General features: G+C 36.2%; 1 protein-coding gene across 1 annotated transcript; it reads right to left on the reverse strand.

Moving 5' to 3' along the window:
- Window positions 1-214: 214 nt before the first annotated feature.
- LOC107675107 (clavesin-2-like) lies at window positions 215-25,602 on the reverse strand. The gene is made up of 5 exons (XM_016469327.1): window positions 24,488-25,602; window positions 21,698-21,872; window positions 6,109-6,219; window positions 5,644-5,864; window positions 215-636 (listed from the first exon to the last, which is right to left on the reverse strand). The coding sequence occupies exons 1-5, from the start codon at window positions 24,874-24,876 to the stop codon at window positions 543-545; spliced, it is 990 nt and encodes a 329-aa protein (XP_016324813.1). The 5' UTR covers window positions 24,877-25,602; the 3' UTR covers window positions 215-542.
- Between the last annotated feature and the right edge of the window lie 554 nt (window positions 25,603-26,156).

Genomic DNA, 26,156 nt, shown 5'->3' on the forward strand with positions numbered 1-26,156 from the left:
TGTGAAACACTGAAACCTGGACCAATGATGGTGTTTCCTAATGGAAGTAGCATATGCCTGTCTGACACCGTCAACAGCTCTATGCGTTCCTTTCGAAATACTCCTGAGCGACTTCTGATTTGGGGATTATAAATGCCGGAAACCCCAAAGCTTGTGAATTTTTATAAGCATGATTACCCATCCTATAGTACCATGTTCTACATAATAACCACGAGAAGCACACACAGGATATTCACAGCAGTCTTTACAGGTTCATGTCACAATTACTCCCTCAATCTCACGTCTAGAACTGAAGAGCATTTACAGATTTGAATTGGCACTTGACAATTACATACGGACGTCCGCCGTTAGCTCTCTGCTTCAAAAATATCATTTAAACCGGCAGCTCTCTGCAGAGTTCCCGGAGGCTGTTCGTGTGTTCTTTCGCTTTTTAACATTTCCTTTCTTTGTATTTTTTTTCTCTCGTGTTATAGGAACAAGGTGCGCTCCTCCCCAGCATACGGGGCTTGACATTTCCTCGTTGCCTGGGGAATTAAGAGCCTTTAGTCCAGAGAAAGCAGCGGCTGCATGTTTTCTTCTTCGCTTTTCACTGTCTCTGGTCGTTTCAGGACACCTGGTTCCACCACAGACTGGGACCTGCAGGTATAAATAAAATATGAATGAACCGCATTTCAACATGTACAACTGAGACATGAAAAATCCTGAGAGTGCATTGAAAAGCTAGGATACAAAATGTAATCCTAATTTAAACCTGAAAATGAACAAGAAAAGTTATGACATGACAGAGAAAGATAAAAAATTATTATTATTATTTATACAGTTATTATTATTATTATACAGTTTTTCTCGATTGCTAACACACTATAACTGATTCATTCGGCCCAATTTTCCAAACCATTCATACAGTTCTCGAAACAGACACATTTCTCAAAACTTTTAACACATTTCACCTGTTTGCACACGTTCCAATTTGCTCAGTGTTTTCTGCAAAACTCTACACAAAAACGCCATCATTTTGCCCAGGTTTAACCATGTTCTCATTCAGAAAACACAAACACACAATATAATTAACTCAAGCATCAAAAAAATTAACTCAAACAGCACATATTTATCCATGTGTGAACATTAAGTAGCAAAACTGATGACACACAGGTCAGAATCTCAGGATGATATGAACAAGAGCACAGCTGATGTGTTTTGGAAAATGAATCAAAGAGGAATTGGAGGGGGAAATAAAAATGAAGGGGATGAGGTCAAATTTAATTTGTTCCTGATGAAATACAAAGCACTATAGTTGACCATGTTCTTCTGCATGGACTGACCATGAGGGAAGTTGCCCTACAGGCTCATCTAAAAGTTTTAAAAGTGGACATACCAAAATATGATCTGACATGAAATATAAATAAATAAAAAATCCAAAATAGTGACATTTACTCTCAGACATTTGGACCCCAATTAAACATTTAGGTACATAAACAGAGCACTGCACACTCAGTGGTACAAATTAATGATGCATTGTGCATGTCACAATCATTTAAAGTGAAGGATGTGTAACGGAACATGTTATCTTAGTGCACTGTGTTGGCCTACTTTTGATTTAGCCCTCTCGTAGAGGCATAAGAAGCTTTGAGGACAGTGTGCTGTCGTTCATCATGTGCAGATCTGGGGCACTTTCCTCTGACTGACGCATTTATGAACCGTGATTGTAATCATGAAAATTCAACAAAAACAGATGTTTCTTATCAGGCAGCTGCTAGATTTGACAAAAGAAATCCAGTTTGCACTGCATTTAACTTCAGTAATGTGATGTATTTGATGTGCTGAATATTCAGAAGGAAATAATGTAGGACAAGGTGATTCCATCGGGATTTGAATGGGTTGTGAAAAGTGGGCTATGATATGTTAGAGGTAATATACAGTCATCCAGTCATTACTGATCATATATATATATATATATATATATATATATATATATATATATACAAAGTTTTATATATAATATATATATATATATATATATACAGAATTTTCTATATTTCTTCATAAATATGACCGATAAGATCATCAGATTTTCATACAAGTCCTGAAAGTTGACAAAGAGAATACAATCAAACAAATGAGACAAAACATTTAAATTGGATTAAAGGGGTCATATGATGCGATTTCAGTATTCATTTTAGTATGAATGAAACATACACTGCATGGAGTGTTTAGCACTCCGTGCTGTTTATCTTGCCTTATTCTGGGTCCGAATAAAACATCAGATCATGCACACTCTTTGAATTTAAATCTATATTTATTCACACCGGCTCTTGAAAACCTCTATGCAAACACACTTGCCTGAAAAAGTGCGGGGGATGAATTTACGTGATATTAAAAGTGGGGGGGACACGTCCCCCACGTGATCTACGACCCTGCTTTGGTAGAATGACTTGAGTCGTTGTCTTGCTGCATGACCCATTTTCTCTCGAGATTCAGTTCTCGGACAGATGTCCTCACATTTTCCTTTAGAATTTGCTGGTATAATTCAGAATTCTTTGTTCCATCAATGATGGCAAACCGCCCTGGTCCAGGTACAGCAAAACAGGCCCAAACCATGATACTACCACCACCATGTTTCACAGATGGGATAAGGTTCTTATGATGGAATGCAGTGTGTTATTTTCTCCAAACATAACGCTTCTCATTTAAACCAAAAAGTTTTATTTGGGTCTCATTCGTCCACAAAACATTTCTCCAATAACCCTCTGGCTTGTCCATATGATCTTTAGCAAACTGCAGATGGGCAGCAATGTTCTTTTTGGAGAGGACTGGCTTTCTCCTTGTAACTCTGCCATGCCCACCATAGTTTATTAAAAACACCTCTGAACAGATGGACTCTAATTTTGCCTTTAAATTAACTGCTAATCCTAGAGATTCACATATATAAAGATATGCAGTAAGTATTTGTGAACAATACAAATAGATTACTTTATTTAAAAAGTAAATAATTTAAATTTTTATGTTGACTTTAAAATATAACTGTTACTATAACTGTTATAATTTGCCTTTATATATATATATATATATATATATATATATATATATACAGTAAGTATTTATGAACAATAAAAATACTTTCCTTTATTCAAAAAGTAAATAATTTCAATTTTTGTGTTGACTTTAAAAGATAAGATTGGTCTAATTTGCCTTTTAAAATATACAGCAGTAAGACCCCAAAGGAACAAATTAAAGGTGCGGTAAGTGATGGGTTTTTTTCAATACCACAAATGAAATAAACGACCTGACACCCATCTCTGAAATGAGTGTCTAGAGAAATCCCACCTGTTTCTGTGACAGACCTAGACTCAGCAAACAGCAAAAAATATCTGTGGCTTACAGCACCTATAACCAACCATAATAACACAAAATGTTTCTTGAGGATAATGAACTACATCTTTTTTCAACTAACAAATCACAGAATGACGCACAAAAGCTGTTACACTAACATCACAGCAAGAATCCGTGCTATTTGAGTGCAACCCAATGCAAACACAAGAGAAAACTGTGTTGGGGGGGGGGAAAGTGATGTCCATGTGACCTTTCCAGAGCAGACAAAGGGACGAAGTGTGGTTTTAATTGCTCTGAAAAATGTACCCTTTTGAAGAATGTGGGAGGTGTTAGCTTCATAAAATCAGACATTCCTAAGCTCACACTCATTTTAACACAATGACATTTTAGGGAGTATTAGGGAGTGGAAATTTAAAGCACTCAGTAAATACTACAACACTGTTGCTTGATTCAACACAGGCTGGAAGTAGAAATGTCAGTGGTGATGCAGCTGCCTTGACAAATTAATTGATTATCTTAAAAGAAAAATAATAATAATAATAAATAAATAAATATTTGGGTATTTAAAAAAAATAAAAAAGGCTAGATAAGTGTTTTTTTTCACTTAAAAATGCCAAAACTATATTGTTTCACCTTTCAATTGAATAAAATAAACTATTAAAAAAAAACTGCTGTGCATACAAGCAATTTAGTTATGACAGGTTATGCATGATTAAATAAAATGTGTATTTTTACAGTCAACTTTAGCAGATTTTATTACAGGTCAAATAAATCATTAATTGAGTCTAATGGGATAATTTCTCACTATTGTAAACCAAAGCCCCAATATATGACCTGTTTGTGAGTGTATCCATGAGACTGAACAGATGGAATTGAATATCAGTAAATATAGATCATCACCAGCAATCTATTCTCACATCTAAAACATGATGAATTATGTTAATAATACAACACTAGAGAATAATTCACCATACAGGGTGCAGGATTCCACCAAAGCTTATTTTTTTATGTACATAGATGTGTTATGTGCGGACTGGGAGGTTTAGTTTAATAGCCAAAGCTGTTTAAAGAACAGTACTTTGATCTTAGCAATAGAAGAACATCTAAGACCTACTTTCTTCCAACTACTGCACTCCCCAGACGCTTTGATAGAATCCAAACAGTTCCTTCAAATGTGAGGGAAAAATAAGCCACTGCAAACTAGGCTATATTTGGTAGCCAACGTCTCTGTACAAGTACAGCCCCAACTGCAGAAGGCAAGGGGAAAAAGTAAGATGTTTGCCACAGGAAAACCTCTGTAACGTCTTCTTTTACGCTCTATAGTTGTCCATGTATAGGCAGTGCATCATTTAACGCAGCTCATGGCAGTGTCTTCACTCCCTCATGCTGATTTCATGACCTAGTAAGTCAAGACACCTCACCATGTCTTGATTAGTGAAATGAGCTCAAGTCGCTCGGTCAAACACATACTGTAAGGTCATCCCAAAATGCTTATTTTATTAAGAAGAGCTGCATTTTATCATAAATCTAAGGAGTCGGTTGCTAAGCACCGTAACCACGAAGAAACATACAGTGTGCAGCTCAAATGTGACTCCTTTAACAAACACTGTAGCTTCTTTATGCCTCTGGCAAAGCAGCTTGTTTTTGTTATCCAGAGCGACTCTCTTGATAATTCTACTTGAATGAAGACTGTGAATAAGCAAATGCTGTTTCCATGGCAAGCCACCAAATGATGTCATTCAACAAGCACATTAGAAATAAATAACATATATTATATGGGCTGTTCGGTGACCTCACATGATGGTTTCAATGAGCACCAATGTTATGGTTAACTGAAACTAAAATCAAAATGATTAAAAATTGTTTGGAGTAACTGAAATAAAGGTGAAAATATATAATAAAAATATATAATAAAAATATCAAATAAAATAATATTATATGACAAATTTTAACTTAAAAACTTTTTTAAAAATTAAAATTTTGCCTTGGCAACTGACCGAAATAAAGCTAAATAAGTTGAAAAATCATTTGAAATACTACATTTACTAAAACAAAAAATTAAGCTAATACAAATGACAAAAGCACAGAAAAAATACTAAAACTTAAGCTAAAATTAAAATAAAAACTGAAGATAAAAAATTAAAGCTAATTTAAAATATGAATAAATGCTATAATAACATATATAAATAATACAAAGATAACAAATAATACTAAAACATTCCACTATGCCTGCATAAAACTTAAATAAGGATGTCAACAGGCAAAAATACATCAAACAACTGTACTGAAAAGCTAGATCATCAAGTAACATACCTTTTCATAGTTTTGGGGGACAGATCTTTCTCCAGGTCTTTGACAGACAAGGTATAGGATTCAGGGCAGTAGTCCGTCTCTTCGTCATACGCATGGTTCAGCAACGTTCTGGCCCAGGTGCCCATGTCGTAAGGAGGCAGCATGCCACCCAGCTCAGACGGCAGAATCTCAGGCAAGATCAGCTGGTGCAAGCTGTTCAGATTGTTTCCATGCATGAAAATCTAAATATACAACAAATAAAATACTGTTATTTGCCTGATTATTTTTTCATAGTTTCATTACCATTCAGCGGTTCGCACTAAATTCTATGGCATTGCACTGTGCATGTTTTTTGCATGCATGCATGCACATCAAAAGCCTGTATATTTCAATGTATATTACATGTACATAAACAGAATAGTTCACAATTAAATGTGATAAAAGTGATTGAAAAAAACAGACACATAAGTCAATAACTTCTCTCACCCTTTTTCTTGTTTTGTCCTTGAGGAAAGGCCGGATGACTGTGTACAAAGCGTGGATGTACCAAGGTTGGTTGACAAAATGAATCCCTCCAAACCTTGCTGGAAAGCTATCCTATGGGTAGTAGAGAAAAATAAATAAATAAACAAATAAACATTATTATTATATTTAACATACCTAAAATATGATATTATAAAAATAATATTTCATAAAATTTTCCAAATGAAACTAGTTCAATAGTTGCTTAAAATTAAACCAGATTGTACGCTGAAATAATTGGCGTATAAACAATTTTCACTCAGAAATTGCTAGTAGAGCGTAAGAAACAACATACTGAATTGTGTGAAAATTTGAAAATAGTATTTTCTTGTCAAATATACTCCTATAATCTTTATATTTACTACTTTTAAAAAAATGCAGTGTACTGTATGTAATTTTATGTAAAGAAATGTTTATGCATACTTTGTAATTGCTAGAATTTGTGAAGAGAAAAAAAAATCAAATGACATACCAATGACCACCTCTCCTCCATACAACCTTAGATTTTTTAGAGTTAAATTTGTAGTACCTTAAGTCTAGTTCATGATTCCACAGAGGATTACACCAAAAAGCGGGCATAATTCCTATTGCTCCTGATATCACACTGCTGAAGTTGATAAATACTTTGCTGTGTTCACTAATCTGCCCTGAACAGTAATCCATATTCATAAAGCTGACTGCAAGGGTTCCGGGAAGCTTCATAATGATGCTGTCTTGAGGTCGTTCGCTAAGCTCACAAAAATCAAGACATAAGTAATGACGGTAAAGATTTACAAGTCCCAGGTTACAGGATGTAAACTTGAGTCTAGTTACGTCATGAGAAACAAGCCCCTCATGCTTAGGCTGCATTTATTTGATCAAAAATACAATAATTTTTTTTTACATTTATTCCTGTGATGGCAAATTAGAATTTTCAGCATCATTACTCCAGTCTTCAGTGTCACATGATCCTTCAGAAATCATTCTAATATGCTGATTTGGCGCTTAAGAAACATTATTATCATCAATGTTGAAATCAGGTTGTACTGACTGTGGAAAACATTATATATTTTTGTCAGGATTCTTTGATTAATAAAAAGTTCAAAAGAACAACATTAATTTGAAACTGAAATGATTTAAAAAGAGTATTTCTTTTCATTTCTAGTAACTTAATAGTCCTAACTTTCACAGCTAATTTTTTTGTCTGGACTATGCAATTTTTAAATTCAGTGCCGGTCATCACATCATGGCCTTGTCTCATTTCATAACAGAACTGTGTTCTGGCGTAATGCCGATGATGGACAGCTGCAAGCAAGCGGGCCTTAGCCACCGAGGCCCCCAGGTCAGAGTCTGGTGGCAGAACGCAGGCTCGTGGGCATTAGATCTGGTACTGCATCTCACACAGAGATGGTGCAAACACATGCCGATTGGCCCGTCGCTTCAGGGGAGGGACTATGAGGCATTTGCCAGCAGGTGGTGTCAGCACACACGACGATATCTCTGCTCTGAGACCCCACTGCTAGCGAGGGAGATAAAGGTCTCAGCTGCATTAAACATGAATAGCTAAACTCTGGTGTGAGCTGGTGAAACCTGATTGATCTGTGTCCCTGCAGTGTGACAGTGCGAGGAGACAGAGGCAACCGGGGGAGGGGAAGCTGTCATAATGCTCAGAATTCACAGCATTTGCTCCTGCAATGCTGAAAAAGCATTATTAAATTTAATAATTAACAGACATGAGCTCCCATGATTAATCTAGGGTTCAGTTCCACAACCTAGTGAGCTGCATTGAAAAAAAAAGTGTAGAAATAATTTTCACTCAGAAATTGCTAGTAAAGTTAATTAATTACAAAGAAACAGTAATAAACAGCTAATTAAACATGTTTTTTTTTTAAAGCAGAAAGACTGAAATAGTATTTTCTCCATAGAGGTGCTTGTAGCTGAATTGAACTTGTTTCATAATTGATGAACTTTGCAACATTGGCACTGAACTGAATTGAAACAACACTGAACTAAAGTGAGATGAATAATGACACTATTGCCTTCTGTAGCGCAGCTGAAACTGCATTTGTTTTACAGCATTAACACTCTATTTTTCTGTTTATTAATGTGAAACTGCTTTGAAACAATCTGTATTGTATAATTGTATCTTGTAGCGCTACATACGTAAATGCGCCTTTTTTTTTTCTCGCCTCGGGAGATTTGACTTACAACTGCTCACATTTCAATACTCTAATAAATGTATATAAAATATTGGATATTCCAGTTTACATGGATCCAAGGCAGCTATTGTAACTAAACCCCAACTTTTAAAACATATTGCTAAATTCCTTCTTTTATATATTTTCAAGAGGTTTCTTTGACTTTTTGACTGCAGTTAAGTCTAAGACTACAGAAGACTATTTATATTTTGGGATTGAGAAACCTGTTTTTCTCCTCTAAAGGCTGTTGAATTCTGTCACTGAAATTAGGACAGCTAGTTTCGCAAAATTAGGCAGGATGAACGTCACATAATATAATTAATATTCATGAGCAAACCTAAAGTATGCTTGGCACTGTTTGTGCACTGAGCTACTGACAAAATATTAACTAAAGCAATTGTTGACAAGAATGTGCCGTTTTACAGTTGTCACAGTAAAGTTTCGGGCCAAATTATTGAAAAAAAATAAAAAATAAAGAAGTGACTAATTTAAAAGTGTGCATACTTGTAAAGGGTTTTCATTATGGATTGTTTCTACACTCCTGCATAAAAGTTTTTGTAGAAACATTTTGGTTTTTGTGGTCATCACAGCAGAGCAGAGAGCAGATAAAAACACAGACTTTTGTTAATGTCAAGTTTTTTTTACATGAACTACTCATAAATGTATAAAAGACTTAGGGAGTGATCTGGGTTTTATGCGTAATGCTCCTGTTTTGGTCAAGTGATGCACTCAAATGGATTGTTGAAAAAGGCTTCCGTTTGCTTGTATTAGCTTGAATACAAAGCCATCAAGCAGCTAACACAGATTCTGGCAGCAGGTTAGATTGACTAGAAAGAAGTAGAGCCACAGGATAATTGCTCTTAAAAGTGCCTCATCGTGAAATCAGGAACCATTTAAAACATCAATCTGCAATGTTAAATAATTACCGGTTTTAAACAGCACCACTAAATTACAGTTTATCAAAGAACGGCTTTGCTTAGAGCTTTATGGGGTTGTTTTTATTCTCTGTATAAGCTGATGGACCGCTGATTTCATCTGTGCATTTTGTTTCAGTGGCTTGACATGAAACCTCCATCTCTTTTCTTGTCTGGAGTCACTGATGATGCACGACTGAACTCTAGCAAGGTAATTGAAGAAAAACAAAAATCCATTTGCTGGAGTCCTTTTGACGTAGCCTGAGGAAAAGCAAGTATTTTATCATGGTCCCCTTACCAAATAATACATATCAGTCAGTGTCAGTGATCTGTCCTAGTTTCGGTGACAGGATTCCTGGATATAAAACTCTAAGAGTCTTCAAAGGTGAAAAACAAAGGTTAGTATTCCATCTTAATTTCCAGCAATTACATCTAAACCTCCTTAAATTTAAGGAAAATTACATAAGATCTGAAAAGAAGTCTCATGTTGTGAGAAATCTAACAAAATGTTGAAGAAAAACATTTGTTCTTCATTTAAATTAAATGTACTACATTTAATTTTGAAATAAGTTTATCTCTCTTTTTTCATTGGCAAATATACATTGAGTTTTAGATATGTATACTGGAAAACAAGATAAAATCATTTTCAGTGAATAATCAATACAATTCCTAATTTACACCTATTCATAAATAAAACCATTTTATTTGACAGACAAGGAAAAAGTTTTTTGTTACCAAATGAAAACTCTTAAACATTTTGATTTAATGTCCTAACCCCTGTAAACTCTAAGAAATCCAGTGACGAGTTCTCCTTTGTGTGCTCACTTTAGCAACAACATTGTTTCCAGGTGGACTTTTGTGCAAAAAATTTGCACACTCTGACTTAAACTGCATAACAGCCAGATTTGAAGCCACTCTTGCCATTTTTGTGTGTTTAATATACATCAGATGGTCCATGATCTGTGCTTTCTGAAGCTAAGACTAACATACAAACAGTTAGCATCCCATTAGCAATATTTGTCTAAAACTAAGACAAATTAGCCATAACTGAGCGAACCCGTAATACGAAGCTTCACACTCTGACACATTCCATTGCTCACATCAATAATTGAGCTCTACAGGAGACATTTTATCTACACTTGCCAGATCCAGCCCACTGAGCTTAGCAACACAAGGCCGCTAACACAAAGACGAAGCTCTACTCACTAGCTGTCAGCTCTCCTACAGATCAGAAGAGCCCCGTTATAGTGCGATAAACAGAGCGCGACCATAACTGTGCCATTTTGCAGAGAGCAAAACAATTAGTCTAACTTCAGTCCTGCAGGCCCAGATATGTCTAGTGCCGTTTCCCAGATAAGCAAGACTTGTAGAAGCTCTTTGCTTTCTGGGAGGCAGCAGCAAATCATAGCATCCAGATGAGCCAGTCGAACCAACTGACGTGAGAGATGCAAACCCTTTCCATGTGCAAGTTGCTCTGTTGATTAAACAGGGACTGAGAATAGCCCTCTTCCCTGGATCACGCTTTTCTGTGTTTGCTTATGGGACAAAGACTGCTGGGCACTATAAATATTGCACAGACCTCATGCCCTGACCACACAGCTGTTCAAGCAAAGAAAATGAACTTGAATAAAATGTCTTGGGTATTGCAGATTAAGAAGAATGCATTGGTTTTGGAAATAATAAAGATTCTTTATCGGCATCAATGATTCCATGAAGATCATTTAATCACCTTTCCGCTGTACAAAAGGTTCTATATAGGCTAGTGGAAAAAAGTTCTTTAGAGTACTAAAATGTTCTTCACAATAAGAACAAAATGGTTCTTTTAAGAACCTCTATTTCGTAGTTCAACAAAAAATTAATGAGGATGAGTAAATGATGGCACAATTGTAATTTTGGGTGAACTATCCCTTTAAGAGAAGTTACATTTTATAATATGGCTTTTGAGACAAATACAATAGAGACAATACTTGTGGCAAAGGCATAATGCTGGTGTGCTACTGAAAGGACTTAAAATCCATAAGTTGATTAAGTTTCACTCACCACTTTCTTTAATGATAGGCAGATGCACATCATTCAACAAGACTTAAAGGATTTGACTGTTTCTAAAGATGCATAAAATAGACCTTTCTGCCGGTCTGAAGACATCTGTGGGACATCTATTAAAAGTTTGTTCAATACCTCAGATATATTATAAGCTTTAATGTTGTAATAAAAGGTCAAGTCAATTAACTGCATTTGGCAAGAACAGTGGAAACCTACCCTGGCCTTACTGTATTCATGGGGAAATGTTCTGAAAGATATTCTTCATGCATGATCACCAAGTTTACTAAACTACATACACACAGCTAATACCAACATACAAATCAAATATAAATGACAGTATAAATGAAATGTTAGTAGTAGTAGTAATAGGAGTAGTATTAAAATAAAATTGTTGCTAATACTCCAACAACTGACATCAGTCCCAGACAAGCAATAAAAAAAAACTTTTACAGTGTAATAAAAACTACACACAAGTAATACCAACAAATAAAAGTCAATTAAATAAAACTAAATAAAATAAATAGCACTATCTAAATAGCATGTATTATTATTATTATTATTATTATTATATAAAATAAAATAAAATCATTGCGGATACTGACACCAGTCTTAGTAATTATTATCTAAAACGATCTTAAGTATTATCATCATTATTATTATTAATACTACTACTACTACTGATAATAATAATAAACATTACAGTATAGCAATAAAACATTGGGGCATGTTGTCAAAACAGGTCAAGTTGTGTTTAATGAACTGTATCTGGCAAACAAAACAAAAAAAAAAGTGGAAACTAGCCTACTGTGTTAATGGGGAAATGCTCTGAAATATATTTTTCAGATCATGCAAGGTCATTCAGTTTGCTAAACTAAACTGCATACACACAACTAATAAAAATAAATAAAAATAAAATGAATACATTTTTAAAAATAATATTTAAAAATTATTAATAATAATAATAATAATGATAATAAAATTGTTGCTGATACTCCAACAACTGATGTCAGTCTCAGCAATAAAAAGAACCTTAGAGTGCAATAAAAAATGACTTTTATGGGAATGCAACAATGTGACGCATGTCAGTCTGTCAGGACAATGAACTTCCTGTGCTTTCTAAAATGCACTTTAAGTGCCCTACATAGAAACACGCACATACGGCCACAGTAGCTGAGTGACATGAGTGCGTCTCTCTCTGTGAGCACAGCCCATCTGGAGGGTGCATAGCATGGCGGTTGGACAGGTTGCCAGGGAAACTCGGCATGCATGGTGGGCTGGGGAAGATCGGCCCATTGTGATTGGCTGCCAAGCATGGGTTATTTCTCAAGACTAAGAGAGACAAAAGGCATGTCCAAAGCACAGAAGCAAACAACAGTGGCTGGAACAACAAAGCACTGCTCCAGGAAAGCCAAGACCACTTTCTCTTACTTCTATTCGACTCAGGAGTATGTTTCTGTTTACTGATTTTGCTAAGAACAGCCATTTTCTGTGCATCAAGTGCTCTTTGCTGAGCCACCATTTGCTAGGGAATGTATATGATGGCTCTACTGTAAATTAAACAATAAACTCACATTACCTCAAATAACACGAAATGTCCATTGCCTGCAAACCATGAGGTTTTCTAGTAAGAATCCATTAGTTCTTTTTCAACCTGGCAAAACATACATGATAGTTTCTGGCACAAAAAAAAGGTATTTTCAATAGCAACAGATTCTAGTTCATCAAATGGACTCACCATAAAAAAAATTAAAATGAGCAGAGAACATAAGGGACTTAAGTATTCTCTGCTATTCCTTCTGTCCATGTCCTTCCTTTCTTTCTGTCTCTGTCTTATGACTCACTTATATGACAATAAACTGATTTTTTGATTATATGATTTTGATGCTTCATTACATTGATGATTGAGACAGACAGATGTCCATATGAACAATGCCATCAGACTGATGTAATGCTTCACATGACCCTGCACTTTTGGGTCGGAGGGCTGTGTGATTTCCCCACCGGCTCTAAACGTCATGTTTAATGACTCAGTGTACATACCGTGGGTCTGTCAGTGTCAAAACAGAACCAGGGGGCATCACACCTCTCATTCTAGCATTCATCATCTGACCTATAAGCATTTAGGAAACCAGTGTAAACAGCATACACTGGTGTTCAAAAGTTGTTCTGATTTTTTTTTTTTAATGCTTTTGAAGGAAGTCTCTTAATCTCACCAAGGCTGCATTTATTAAAAAAACAAAAAAAAACAGTAATATTGTGAAACATTAATACAATTTAGAATAACTGTTTTCTGTTTTAATATATTTTAAATAATAATTTATTCATGTGATGGCTAAGCTGAATTTTTAGCAGCCATTACTGCAGTCTTCAGTGTCACAAGATCATTCAGAAATTGAATATGCTAATTTGGAGCTGAAAAAATATTTCTTATTATTACCAATTTTTTTTTCAGCATTCTTTAAAAAAAATGAATAGAAAGTTCAAAAGAACTTTGAAATTGTATTCATTTTTGAAATATATATATTTTGACATTATACATGTCTTTACTGCCACTTTTGATCAGTTTAATGCATCCTTACTGAATCAAATCATTTATTTCTTTAAAAAATAATCATACTATCCCCAAACTTTTGAACAGTAGTGTATATCTGTAAATGCATGCAATCATCCTAGAAGTCGCTCTTTGTAACTTTTTATGCATGCAAATCTGATCAAAAAAGTAAAAAATCTGAATTCCTGTACATATTTACATATGTAAATCGTGATGTATGCTGACAAGCTAGCTGCTGAGCACTCTTTGAACTGCAACTAATTAGCTGTGGCTGTTTTCCCTCAATCTACGCTATTGTTTCCCTTTCAAACAGCTACAAATGCGATGTCCCACTCAATGTGAACAGCACATTGTGGATGCAAGATGCTAATGGCGGCGATCAATTATTCACCAGCTAATCTGTCTGAAGAGGCACTGGAATGGCTCATCATGGACCCGCATTAATATTCAGTCAACAGGCCTCACTCTGCACTGCCTACATGTCATATCAGACCCAAGCCCTCCTCAAAGGAGCGATGTCTAAATGAGAGCTTTCAAGAGGCTGCTTCTGGAAATGGACAATGTCTGTGCACAGATTAGCTATTGTTAAATGCACAGTGACCATTTTGTAGCACAATGGACAATTGCTACTCGGTTATGTTTAATAGTGATGTTAAAAAGTTGTACATTTTATGCAATGTCCGTTCAAAACACCACCAGTGTTGTAGGTGGTTGCCAGGGTGTTGCTATGCAATTGCTGAAGTCTCTATAATATCTGGTGCATAGATATTACTCAACTCCTTTCAATGTAAGTATATGGGAGAGTTTTGAGTGAGTGAGTGACGTGTGGCCAAGTATGGTTACCCATACTAGGAATTAGTGCTCTGCATTTAACCCATCCTTAGTGCGCACACACAGCAGTGAACACACACACCGTGAACACACACCCGGAGCAGTGGGCAGCCATTTATGCTGCGGCGCCCGGGGAGCAGTTGGGGGTTCGGTGCCTTGCTCAAGGGCACCTCAGTCGCGAGTTCTCCTTTGTGTGCTCACTTTAGCAACAACATTGTTTCCAGGTGGACTTTTGTGCAAAAAATTTGCACACTCTGACTTAAACTGCATAACAGCCAGATTTGAAGCCACTCTTGCCATTTTTGTGTGTTTAATATACATCAGATGGTCCATGATCTGTGCTTTCTGAAGCTAAGACTAACATACAAACAGTTAGCATCCCATTAGCAATATTTGTCTAAAACTAAGACAAATTAGCCATAACTGAGCGAACCCGTAATACGAAGCTTCACACTCTGACACATTCCATTGCTCACATCAATAATTGAGCTCTACAGGAGACATTTTATCTACACTTGCCAGATCCAGCCCACTGAGCTTAGCAACACAAGGCCGCTAACACAAAGACGAAGCTCTACTCACTAGCTGTCAGCTCTCCTACAGATCAGAAGAGCCCCGTTATAGTGCGATAAACAGAGCGCGACCATAACTGTGCCATTTTGCAGAGAGCAAAACAATTAGTCTAACTTCAGTCCTGCAGGCCCAGATATGTCTAGTGCCGTTTCCCAGATAAGCAAGACTTGTAGAAGCTCTTTGCTTTCTGGGAGGCAGCAGCAAATCATAGCATCCAGATGAGCCAGTCGAACCAACTGACGTGAGAGATGCAAACCCTTTCCATGTGCAAGTTGCTCTGTTGATTAAACAGGGACTGAGAATAGCCCTCTTCCCTGGATCACGCTTTTCTGTGTTTGCTTATGGGACAAAGACTGCTGGGCACTATAAATATTGCACAGACCTCATGCCCTGACCACACAGCTGTTCAAGCAAAGAAAATGAACTTGAATAAAATGTCTTGGGTATTGCAGATTAAGAAGAATGCATTGGTTTTGGAAATAATAAAGATTCTTTATCGGCATCAATGATTCCATGAAGATCATTTAATCACCTTTCCGCTGTACAAAAGGTTCTATATAGGCTAGTGGAAAAAAGTTCTTTAGAGTACTAAAATGTTCTTCACAATAAGAACAAAATGGTTCTTTTAAGAACCTCTATTTCGTAGTTCAACAAAAAATTAATGAGGATGAGTAAATGATGGCACAATTGTAATTTTGGGTGAACTATCCCTTTAAGAGAAGTTACATTTTATAATATGGCTTTTGAGACAAATACAATAGAGACAATACTTGTGGCAAAGGCATAATGCTGGTGTGCTACTGAAAGGACTTAAAATCCATAAGTTGATTAAGTTTCACTCACCACTTTCTTTAATGATAGGCAGATGCACATCATTCAACAAGACTTAAAGGATTTGACTGTTTCTAAAGATGCATAAAATAGACCTTTCTGCCGGTCTGAAGACATCTGTGGGACATCTATTAAAAGTTTGTTCAATACCTCAGATATATTATAAGCTTTAATGTTGTAATAAAAGGTCAAGTCAATTAACTGCATTTGGCAAGAACAGTGGAAACCTACCCTGGCCTTACTGTATTCATGGGGAAATGTTCTGAAAGATATTCTTCATGCATGATCACCAAGTTTACTAAACTACATACACACAGCTAATACCAACATACAAATCAAATATAAATGACAGTATAAATGAAATGTTAGTAGTAGTAGTAATAGGAGTAGTATTAAAATAAAATTGTTGCTAATACTCCAACAACTGACATCAGTCCCAGACAAGCAATAAAAAAAAACTTTTACAGTGTAATAAAAACTACACACAAGTAATACCAACAAATAAAAGTCAATTAAATAAAACTAAATAAAATAAATAGCACTATCTAAATAGCATGTATTATTATTATTATTATTATTATTATATAAAATAAAATAAAATCATTGCGGATACTGACACCAGTCTTAGTAATTATTATCTAAAACGATCTTAAGTATTATCATCATTATTATTATTAATACTACTACTACTACTGATAATAATAATAAACATTACAGTATAGCAATAAAACATTGGGGCATGTTGTCAAAACAGGTCAAGTTGTGTTTAATGAACTGTATCTGGCAAACAAAACAAAAAAAAAAGTGGAAACTAGCCTACTGTGTTAATGGGGAAATGCTCTGAAATATATTTTTCAGATCATGCAAGGTCATTCAGTTTGCTAAACTAAACTGCATACACACAACTAATAAAAATAAATAAAAATAAAATGAATACATTTTTAAAAATAATATTTAAAAATTATTAATAATAATAATAATAATGATAATAAAATTGTTGCTGATACTCCAACAACTGATGTCAGTCTCAGCAATAAAAAGAACCTTAGAGTGCAATAAAAAATGACTTTTATGGGAATGCAACAATGTGACGCATGTCAGTCTGTCAGGACAATGAACTTCCTGTGCTTTCTAAAATGCACTTTAAGTGCCCTACATAGAAACACGCACATACGGCCACAGTAGCTGAGTGACATGAGTGCGTCTCTCTCTGTGAGCACAGCCCATCTGGAGGGTGCATAGCATGGCGGTTGGACAGGTTGCCAGGGAAACTCGGCATGGGGTGGGCTGGGGAAGATTGGCCCATTGTGATTGGCTGCCAAGCGTGGGTTATTTCTCAAGACTGAGAGAGACAAAAGGCATGTCCAAATCACAGAAGCAAACAACAGAGGCTGAAACAGCAAAGCACTTCTCCAGGAAAGCCAGGACCACTTTCTCTCACTTCTATTCAACTCAGGAGTGTTTCTGTTTATTGATTTTGCTAAGAACAGCCATTTTCTGTGCATCAAGTGCTCTTTGCTGAGCCACCATTTGCTAGGGAATGTATATGATGGCTCTACTGTAAATTAAACAATAAACTCACATTACCTCAAATAACACGAAATGTCCATTGCCTGCAAACCATGAGGTTTTCTAGTAAGAATCCATTAGTTCTTTTTCAACCTGGCAAAACATACATGATAGTTTCTGGCACAAAAAAAAGGTATTTTCAATAGCAACAGATTCTAGTTCATCAAATGGACTCACCATAAAAAAAATTAAAATGAGCAGAGAACATAAGGGACTTAAGTATTCTCTGCTATTCCTTCTGTCCATGTCCTTCCTTTCTTTCTGTCTCTGTCTTATGACTCACTTATATGACAATAAACTGATTTTTTGATTATATGATTTTGATGCTTCATTACATTGATGATTGAGACAGACAGATGTCCATATGAACAATGCCATCAGACTGATGTAATGCTTCACATGACCCTGCACTTTTGGGTCGGAGGGCTGTGTGATTTCCCCACCGGCTCTAAACGTCATGTTTAATGACTCAGTGTACATACCGTGGGTCTGTCAGTGTCAAAACAGAACCAGGGGGCATCACACCTCTCATTCTAGCATTCATCATCTGACCTATAAGCATTTAGGAAACCAGTGTAAACAGCATACACTGGTGTTCAAAAGTTGTTCTGATTTTTTTTTTTTAATGCTTTTGAAGGAAGTCTCTTAATCTCACCAAGGCTGCATTTATTAAAAAAACAAAAAAAAACAGTAATATTGTGAAACATTAATACAATTTAGAATAACTGTTTTCTGTTTTAATATATTTTAAATAATAATTTATTCATGTGATGGCTAAGCTGAATTTTTAGCAGCCATTACTGCAGTCTTCAGTGTCACAAGATCATTCAGAAATTGAATATGCTAATTTGGAGCTGAAAAAATATTTCTTATTATTACCAATTTTTTTTTCAGCATTCTTTAAAAAAAATGAATAGAAAGTTCAAAAGAACTTTGAAATTGTATTCATTTTTGAAATATATATATTTTGACATTATACATGTCTTTACTGCCACTTTTGATCAGTTTAATGCATCCTTACTGAATCAAATCATTTATTTCTTTAAAAAATAATCATACTATCCCCAAACTTTTGAACAGTAGTGTATATCTGTAAATGCATGCAATCATCCTAGAAGTCGCTCTTTGTAACTTTTTATGCATGCAAATCTGATCAAAAAAGTAAAAAATCTGAATTCCTGTACATATTTACATATGTAAATCGTGATGTATGCTGACAAGCTAGCTGCTGAGCACTCTTTGAACTGCAACTAATTAGCTGTGGCTGTTTTCCCTCAATCTACGCTATTGTTTCCCTTTCAAACAGCTACAAATGCGATGTCCCACTCAATGTGAACAGCACATTGTGGATGCAAGATGCTAATGGCGGCGATCAATTATTCACCAGCTAATCTGTCTGAAGAGGCACTGGAATGGCTCATCATGGACCCGCATTAATATTCAGTCAACAGGCCTCACTCTGCACTGCCTACATGTCATATCAGACCCAAGCCCTCCTCAAAGGAGCGATGTCTAAATGAGAGCTTTCAAGAGGCTGCTTCTGGAAATGGACAATGTCTGTGCACAGATTAGCTATTGTTAAATGCACAGTGACCATTTTGTAGCACAATGGACAATTGCTACTCGGTTATGTTTAATAGTGATGTTAAAAAGTTGTACATTTTATGCAATGTCCGTTCAAAACACCACCAGTGTTGTAGGTGGTTGCCAGGGTGTTGCTATGCAATTGCTGAAGTCTCTATAATATCTGGTGCATAGATATTACTCAACTCCTTTCAATGTAAGTATATGGGAGAGTTTTGAGTGAGTGAGTGACGTGTGGCCAAGTATGGTTACCCATACTAGGAATTAGTGCTCTGCATTTAACCCATCCTTAGTGCGCACACACAGACTTCCTTTTGCTAATTTTATCATCCACAAGGTAAAAAATGTTGGTCCAAACTCTTAGAAAATTAAAGGGGTCATATGATGCGATTTCAATTTTTCCTTTTTAACCCGCCGGCCTCTGCTCACTCTAGCCCGCCCGCTGCCGCTCACTCAAGCCTGCCGGCCGCGCCGTTCTCTAGCCCGCTGGCCGTTCCTCACTCTACACTCTTAAAAATAAAGGTGCTTCAAAAGGTTCTTCAAGCGACCATTTTTCAAGGACCATTTTTGGTTCCACAAAGAACCATTCAGTCAAAGGTTCTTTAAAGAACCATCTCTTTCTTACCTTTTTATATTCTGAAGAACCTTCTTTCGCCACAAAGAACCTTTTGTGAAACAGAAAGGTTCTTCAGATGTTAAAGGTTCTTTATATAACCATTTAGACAAAAAAGGTTCTTCTATGGCATCATGAAGTGCAGCCCGCCGTGTGTGACGCTGTGTGTTTCGTTGTGAAAGCGAAACTACTTTGTTTGGCCTTCCAAAAGAGGACTAGAAGCGGGGCATAGAGGAGAAACAATAATGTACAGTTTGTGGAAAACTGTTTTTGAACCTTAAACCGCATAAACACATTTCATTACACCAAATACACAAAATAATGTTATTTTTAGCAACATCATATGACACCTTTAAGAGAATGGAATAAGATGCAAATTTCAGGTAGCTCAAACAAAATGGGACAAGTTCTGACTTGTGGTTAAGGTATAGTTCACTAAAAATGCAAAAATGCCATATATTTCATGACATTTCAAACCTGTATTTCTTTCATCCGCAGATCACAAAACAGAAATATTGAAGAAGTTTCAACTATTTTTGTCCATATAGTTAAAATCAGTGGGGTACAAAACAAAACTGGACTGCGCTGACTTTAATTATATGAACAAAAACACCGAGACATTTCTCTAAATACCTTATTTTATGTTCCACGGAAGAATGACAGGTTTGGACATTTGGAATGGCATGAGGGTGAGTAAATTATGACTGTTCCTTTAAGGATTTATTTAAATTCTTAAACCTGAGTTTGAGCAGTTTATAATAGTGATTCTTTCCTTAGCGAACACCATTAATAAATGTCAAAAATGTGTTTTACTCAAGCAGCAACCTCCCGCTCTCTCTCGTGAAGCCAACACGGAAGTGACTTAAACTGTAATTCGTCAACTGGCCGCTAGAGGCTGGCTGCAAAAGGGAGTCAATCCCATAGACTCCCCATGTTAAAATGCCCAACTTTACAGCAGAAAAAAACGTTTACAGCCTGGTTCAAAAAATTATTTTGGTCTATATAGCTAATTTTGCCCTTCATGACAACTGTGAGGGGGGTGAATTTTTTTATAAGTCATCCGTTTAAATTATATTAAGCCTTAAAGTTCTGCATAATTAAGGGCGTGGCCACTTGAGTGACAAGTGGATTGCCGCTGCTGTCACCACCGTCGAGCTAGGTGGGCGTGGTTTCAGCAACCAGCTCCCGCCTTTTTGCCCATTTTCGATTATCTGGGAGTGACGCGCGGGGACGTGCTGCCAAGATGGCGACGGCTGGCTCTGCCCACTTTGAGCTTCAAAAACGCTCTTCAGGAACTTACGGGTGACGTCACGGACACTACGTCCATGTTTTTATTCAGTCTATGGTTTTACTTCATTACAATGAAAGGGAATGGATCTCAGAAAAGATGCTTACTAATGTAAAAAAAAAAACTGGAATAACTCCAAACTATACTATAGTCACACACTATTGACATTTCCCAATGCATTGCCTTTTGTTGTTGTTGTTTAAACTGCTTTTTGGTTTGATAAATATCAAGTAAATAAAACACAATACTCATTCTTGATATCTATGCAGATTGTGTTCCTTTGCGTTAGATCATTGGGTCAGCTCCTGTTCATGTTACTCACAAAGAGAATGCCAAATGTTTGACGGGAGAGGGATTCCTCTACAAGCACCTGTTCTGCCTCACACATGCAGAATTTCCCTATGCAATTCTCATTATTCAAACCTGAAGCACACTTTATGAACATTACATATTTGATGTTCCATTGCTTCCAAGAACACGTATTTATATGCATGAAGGTACAAATTAAAAGAATGCATTGTAATATCCATGTAGATTTTTTGATATAAACATAAGTTTAAAAACAGACAATTGTGTTACCTGCAGGCCCTCAATTGCCAATCTCAGCATGCTTGGAGTTAACTTGGAAGCTTGCTTGAAAGTGAAGTTACTCCAGTCAATGATCAAGACAAATCCATTTACTTGTAGCTCGGGGTCTTCTATCATTGCCTCCAGAGAAAGTAAAATAGCTCGCAGAATATCCACAAAAGTGTACCTACAGATAAACACAAGGCTTTAGGAAGAGTCGCAAACAAACTAAATGTGAGATGTTTTTGCATGACTTACATTTTTATGTTTGCAGATATATATACACACATTTTCTCATACGGTTACTGAGTAAGTTTGCTTCATATTAGTCAGAATTTGTATTTAAATTTCTAGAGGGCTTTACATTTCCCTTAATGGTGCAATAAATGCAGCAAATCAGGCACGGTTTGACCCTAGTGCTCATCACACATTGTTCCTGTGAGAGGATGCCAAGAGCCCTGTCATCCGAGGCAATGGTGCGACTGGCATGAATTCAAAGGCTGTTTGATATGGACTCGAGCACTATGTACTCTCCATTCTAAAGAGGTGAGACTAAACACCAATAGTTAGCGGATTTCTCACAATATTAAAACAAATGAAATTACATTTGAAGAAATACATGTACATATATCATTTAAGTAATCTTAAATTATGCATCAATGCACAGTGCCTAAACAAATTAATGCATATATTTATGTATTGCCATTTACCCCAAAAGTATTTGGACACTTAAAATGTATGAATGTATAGCATTATAGAATTATATACAAAATACCTGCAAGAAAAATTATAGTAGAGCTTTTTGTTCAACAAATTCAAAGATATTTATACATTTAAGTATGATTTAAAGAAATAGTTCACCCAAAATTTTTAATTTGCTGAAAATGTACTCAGGCCATCCAAGATGTGGATGAGTTTGTTTCTTCATCAGAACAGTTTTGGAGAAATGTAGCATTACATCACTTGCTCACCAATGGATCCTCTGCAGTGAATGGGTGCCGTCAGAATGAGAGTCCAAACAGCTGATAAAGACATCACAATAATCCACACGGCTCCAGTCTGTTAGTTAACATCTTGTGGAATGAAAAGCTGCGTCTTTGTAAGAAACAAATCCATCATTAAGGTGGTTTAACTTTAGAATAACTGAATAGAATAACTTCAGTCCAAAACATGTCTATAATCTATAATAAAGTTTATTTAATCCCCTGTTGTCCTCTCAAATCAAAGTCCACCAACATATTTGTTTAGAATGGTTTTCGACTGTTTTCACTCATAAACAGTGCTTGATATATTTCTCTCCTGATTCAGACAAGACAAATTTTTCAATGGAAAAAACAATATTACAGATAGAGGAAGTTATGGTTTGAAGCTAAAAACATCTTGATGATGGATTATTACAAACGATTGTTATTACAAATGATTGTTTATTACAAACATACAGCTTTTTGCTTCACAGGATGTTAATTGATGGACTGGAGTCATCTGGATTATTTGTCGATTACTGTTATGTTTTTATCAGCTGTTCGGCACCTATTCACTGAAGAGGATCAATTGGTGAGCAAGTGATGTAATGCTAAATTTATACAAATCTGTTGTGATAAAGAAACAAACTCTACACATCTATCTTGGATAGCCTGAGGCTGAGTAAAATTTCAGCAAATTTTCATTTTTGGTTGAACTATTCCTTTAAGTGTCCAAAGATTGTTGAGGCCATTGTTAATTTACTGAATTCTTAGACTGGTATAAGCTCATGCCGAGTTACGGGGTGAATAAAAATGATTCAGTTTGGAACTTTAGGCCATGTTTAAGCTCACATACTAGTATTTTTGTTACAGTTTACACACAACCCACAATACACTTACTGATAAAATAAATACCTTGTTTACACTTTAAGAAATGTATTTATTTGATTTCATAATGTGCCCTTTAGTAGATCACTTATTATGTAGACCACTTACAGTGCATTTATTGCATGGACAGTGTCCTTAGAGTAACCTGGGATGAAGTGCTTTTCTCAAGGACACATCGATGATAGATTAACCCTTGTTGGGTCTGAACTCTCAGCCAAGTCTAGGCTGTTAACCACTGAGATTAAACATTACTAAAGGTTATATATGGATACATTTGTTCAGATCAATTATTCAAAAATACATTAAGAAATGCATAAATACCCCTTATTTGCCAAATCAAAGTCAGCATGTTTTACATGGCGGTAGCCATTTTGACATGTGACAAGAGACCAGATACCCTTAAACTGTATGTCAAGGTCATATCTTTTTTTTAATGAGATTACACATTTTGAGAGAGTTATCCGTTCATTAAAAAATGATATAACAGCAAATATTCCACAGGCACTTGGTGCATCCATGTTGAATTTATGTTGTCATACTGTAAATAAAAACACAATGACATATATAAAGGACCGTCATGTAAAATATTGGGTCAGGTCAAAGGTCATCAGGGGTCAGGCTTGGATGATCACACCCTCAATGGTTAAAATGTCTCTTAAAGATCTCTCAACTGGTGGACACCATCCTTTGGAAGGTTAGATCAAATTTGCTGTAGAAAGTTGTATAAATGTTCAATAAAATGTCTATAAATAAAATTTCTATATGACCCATATAGAAATAGTAACATCCAATATGTGTAACATGGATGCTGTAATGTTAAGTTTAAATACAAGGTAACACTTTACATCCCATAATGGCTCAACATCATGCTCTAGTGAATGACAGAAGACTTGTGCTGAAAAGACGACTCTGACAGTGCACGTCATTACCCACAAATCCAATAGCATCCTACCTGCTCTGATCCCAGTTCGCCGCGAACAGAACCAGAATCTTCCTCCCGTATCTATCCAAATTGGACAGAACCCCAGGAAATCCATCCTTCAGAGCCTGCTTGATCCCCGGATCGGTGGCCTTGAGGTTCTTGAACATATCAAGGTTCTGTTGCCGGTACTCAAAGTACTGGGCCAGGAGGCGGAAGGCCTCGAAATGGTTAAATTTCCGGGCTCTAAGAAAGCGCAGGATGAAAGCATCATCTGTCCTGAGAAAGCCAATGTCTGGACGGGTGATGATCATGTCCCTAACCTCCTGTATGTCCTGATGCAAAGTGTCGGGGTTCTCCTTTAACTCCACCTTGGCTTTCTCCAGGGTTTCTGGAGACAGGCCTGCCTGTAAATGAGTCATTGTCCTTGCACTGAACCAAGACTGACTGTATATACTATCACTGTATATTACCTAACTGATGATGAAAATATCAATCATAAAGAGCCCTATCACTGCAGTGCTTGCAAATAAAAACCTGACTTCGGAGATGATCCTGAGTGTAAGCTACGACACTGTTAGTTCACCTCATATACTCCTTCTGAGTTCACCTGTATTGTGGGTTTATTAATGCTTGTTCTGCAACGTAAATTCACATTCATCTGGTCGTGCTCATCGATTGTATATGTGTATGCATATATGGCTTAAGCAGGCTGAAATCGTCTTAGTTTGCGTATGATCAAATCTGAGGCATTCAATCGACTACAAATCCCACCCCGAAAGCATCTAAGAACGAGCATCACGGTTAAAAGCGCTGCTCTATCCTACCATCATCAAGCGGCCAGGCAATGCGGCACCCTGCAGCATCTCTTGTCATGAGTCTCCATTTAACGCGCATTTCAAATGTTGCCGTGAATTGGAGTCCGAGCATCATCACGATCCCAGTCTCTCTCAGCGCTCCGTTTCCATCCTATACGTCCTGCGGAGGAGACGATATGGTGTCGGTCCTGGTCCGTATGATTCCGGTGATGTGGTGGATGGTTTACGTCAGTGCTGCTGCTGCTGTTGCTTCGCTTTGTTGCTGATGAGAGTGACTTCAAGCATCGCTCCGGTGATACAGTCTGTCCGTCATCACATGGCGGAGGAGGGGAGAGCGTTCGCTCTGTATCTCCCCCGAGACTCACTAAATAAAGCTTTGCCCAGTTTTTGCCATTTGCCAGAATTATTATATGTTTCACACATAGTGGGTAATGCATTCTTTTTTTTCTGTAAAAAAGTAAAACTGTAATACTATTATTACTACTACTACTAATAATAATAATTTATTATTACACTCTAAAAATGCTGAGTTGTTTCAACCCAACTTTGGGTCAAATATGGACTAACACAACTTTTGGGTTAAAAATTTAATTAAAAAATTTAACCCAACAGCTGGGTTAGTCCATATTTGCCAAGGTTGGGTTGAAACAACCCAGCACTTTTTAGAGTGTATTATTATTATTATTTTAGTTGCTGTTGTCATTTAATATAATTATTATTAGCCTACATTAGTACATGTATCCTGTGTCAGTATTTAATCTGTATCATTTAAAATATATATATTTTAAATATACCATCCCTAAACTATAATAATAATAATAATAATAATAATAATATAAGTATTATATAACTTATATTATTATTATTATTATTATTATTATTAT

This window comes from Sinocyclocheilus anshuiensis, unplaced genomic scaffold (genome assembly GCF_001515605.1).
Source record: "Sinocyclocheilus anshuiensis isolate Anshui unplaced genomic scaffold, SAMN03320099.WGS_v1.1 scaffold776, whole genome shotgun sequence".
Taxonomy (NCBI): Eukaryota; Metazoa; Chordata; class Actinopteri; order Cypriniformes; family Cyprinidae; genus Sinocyclocheilus; species Sinocyclocheilus anshuiensis.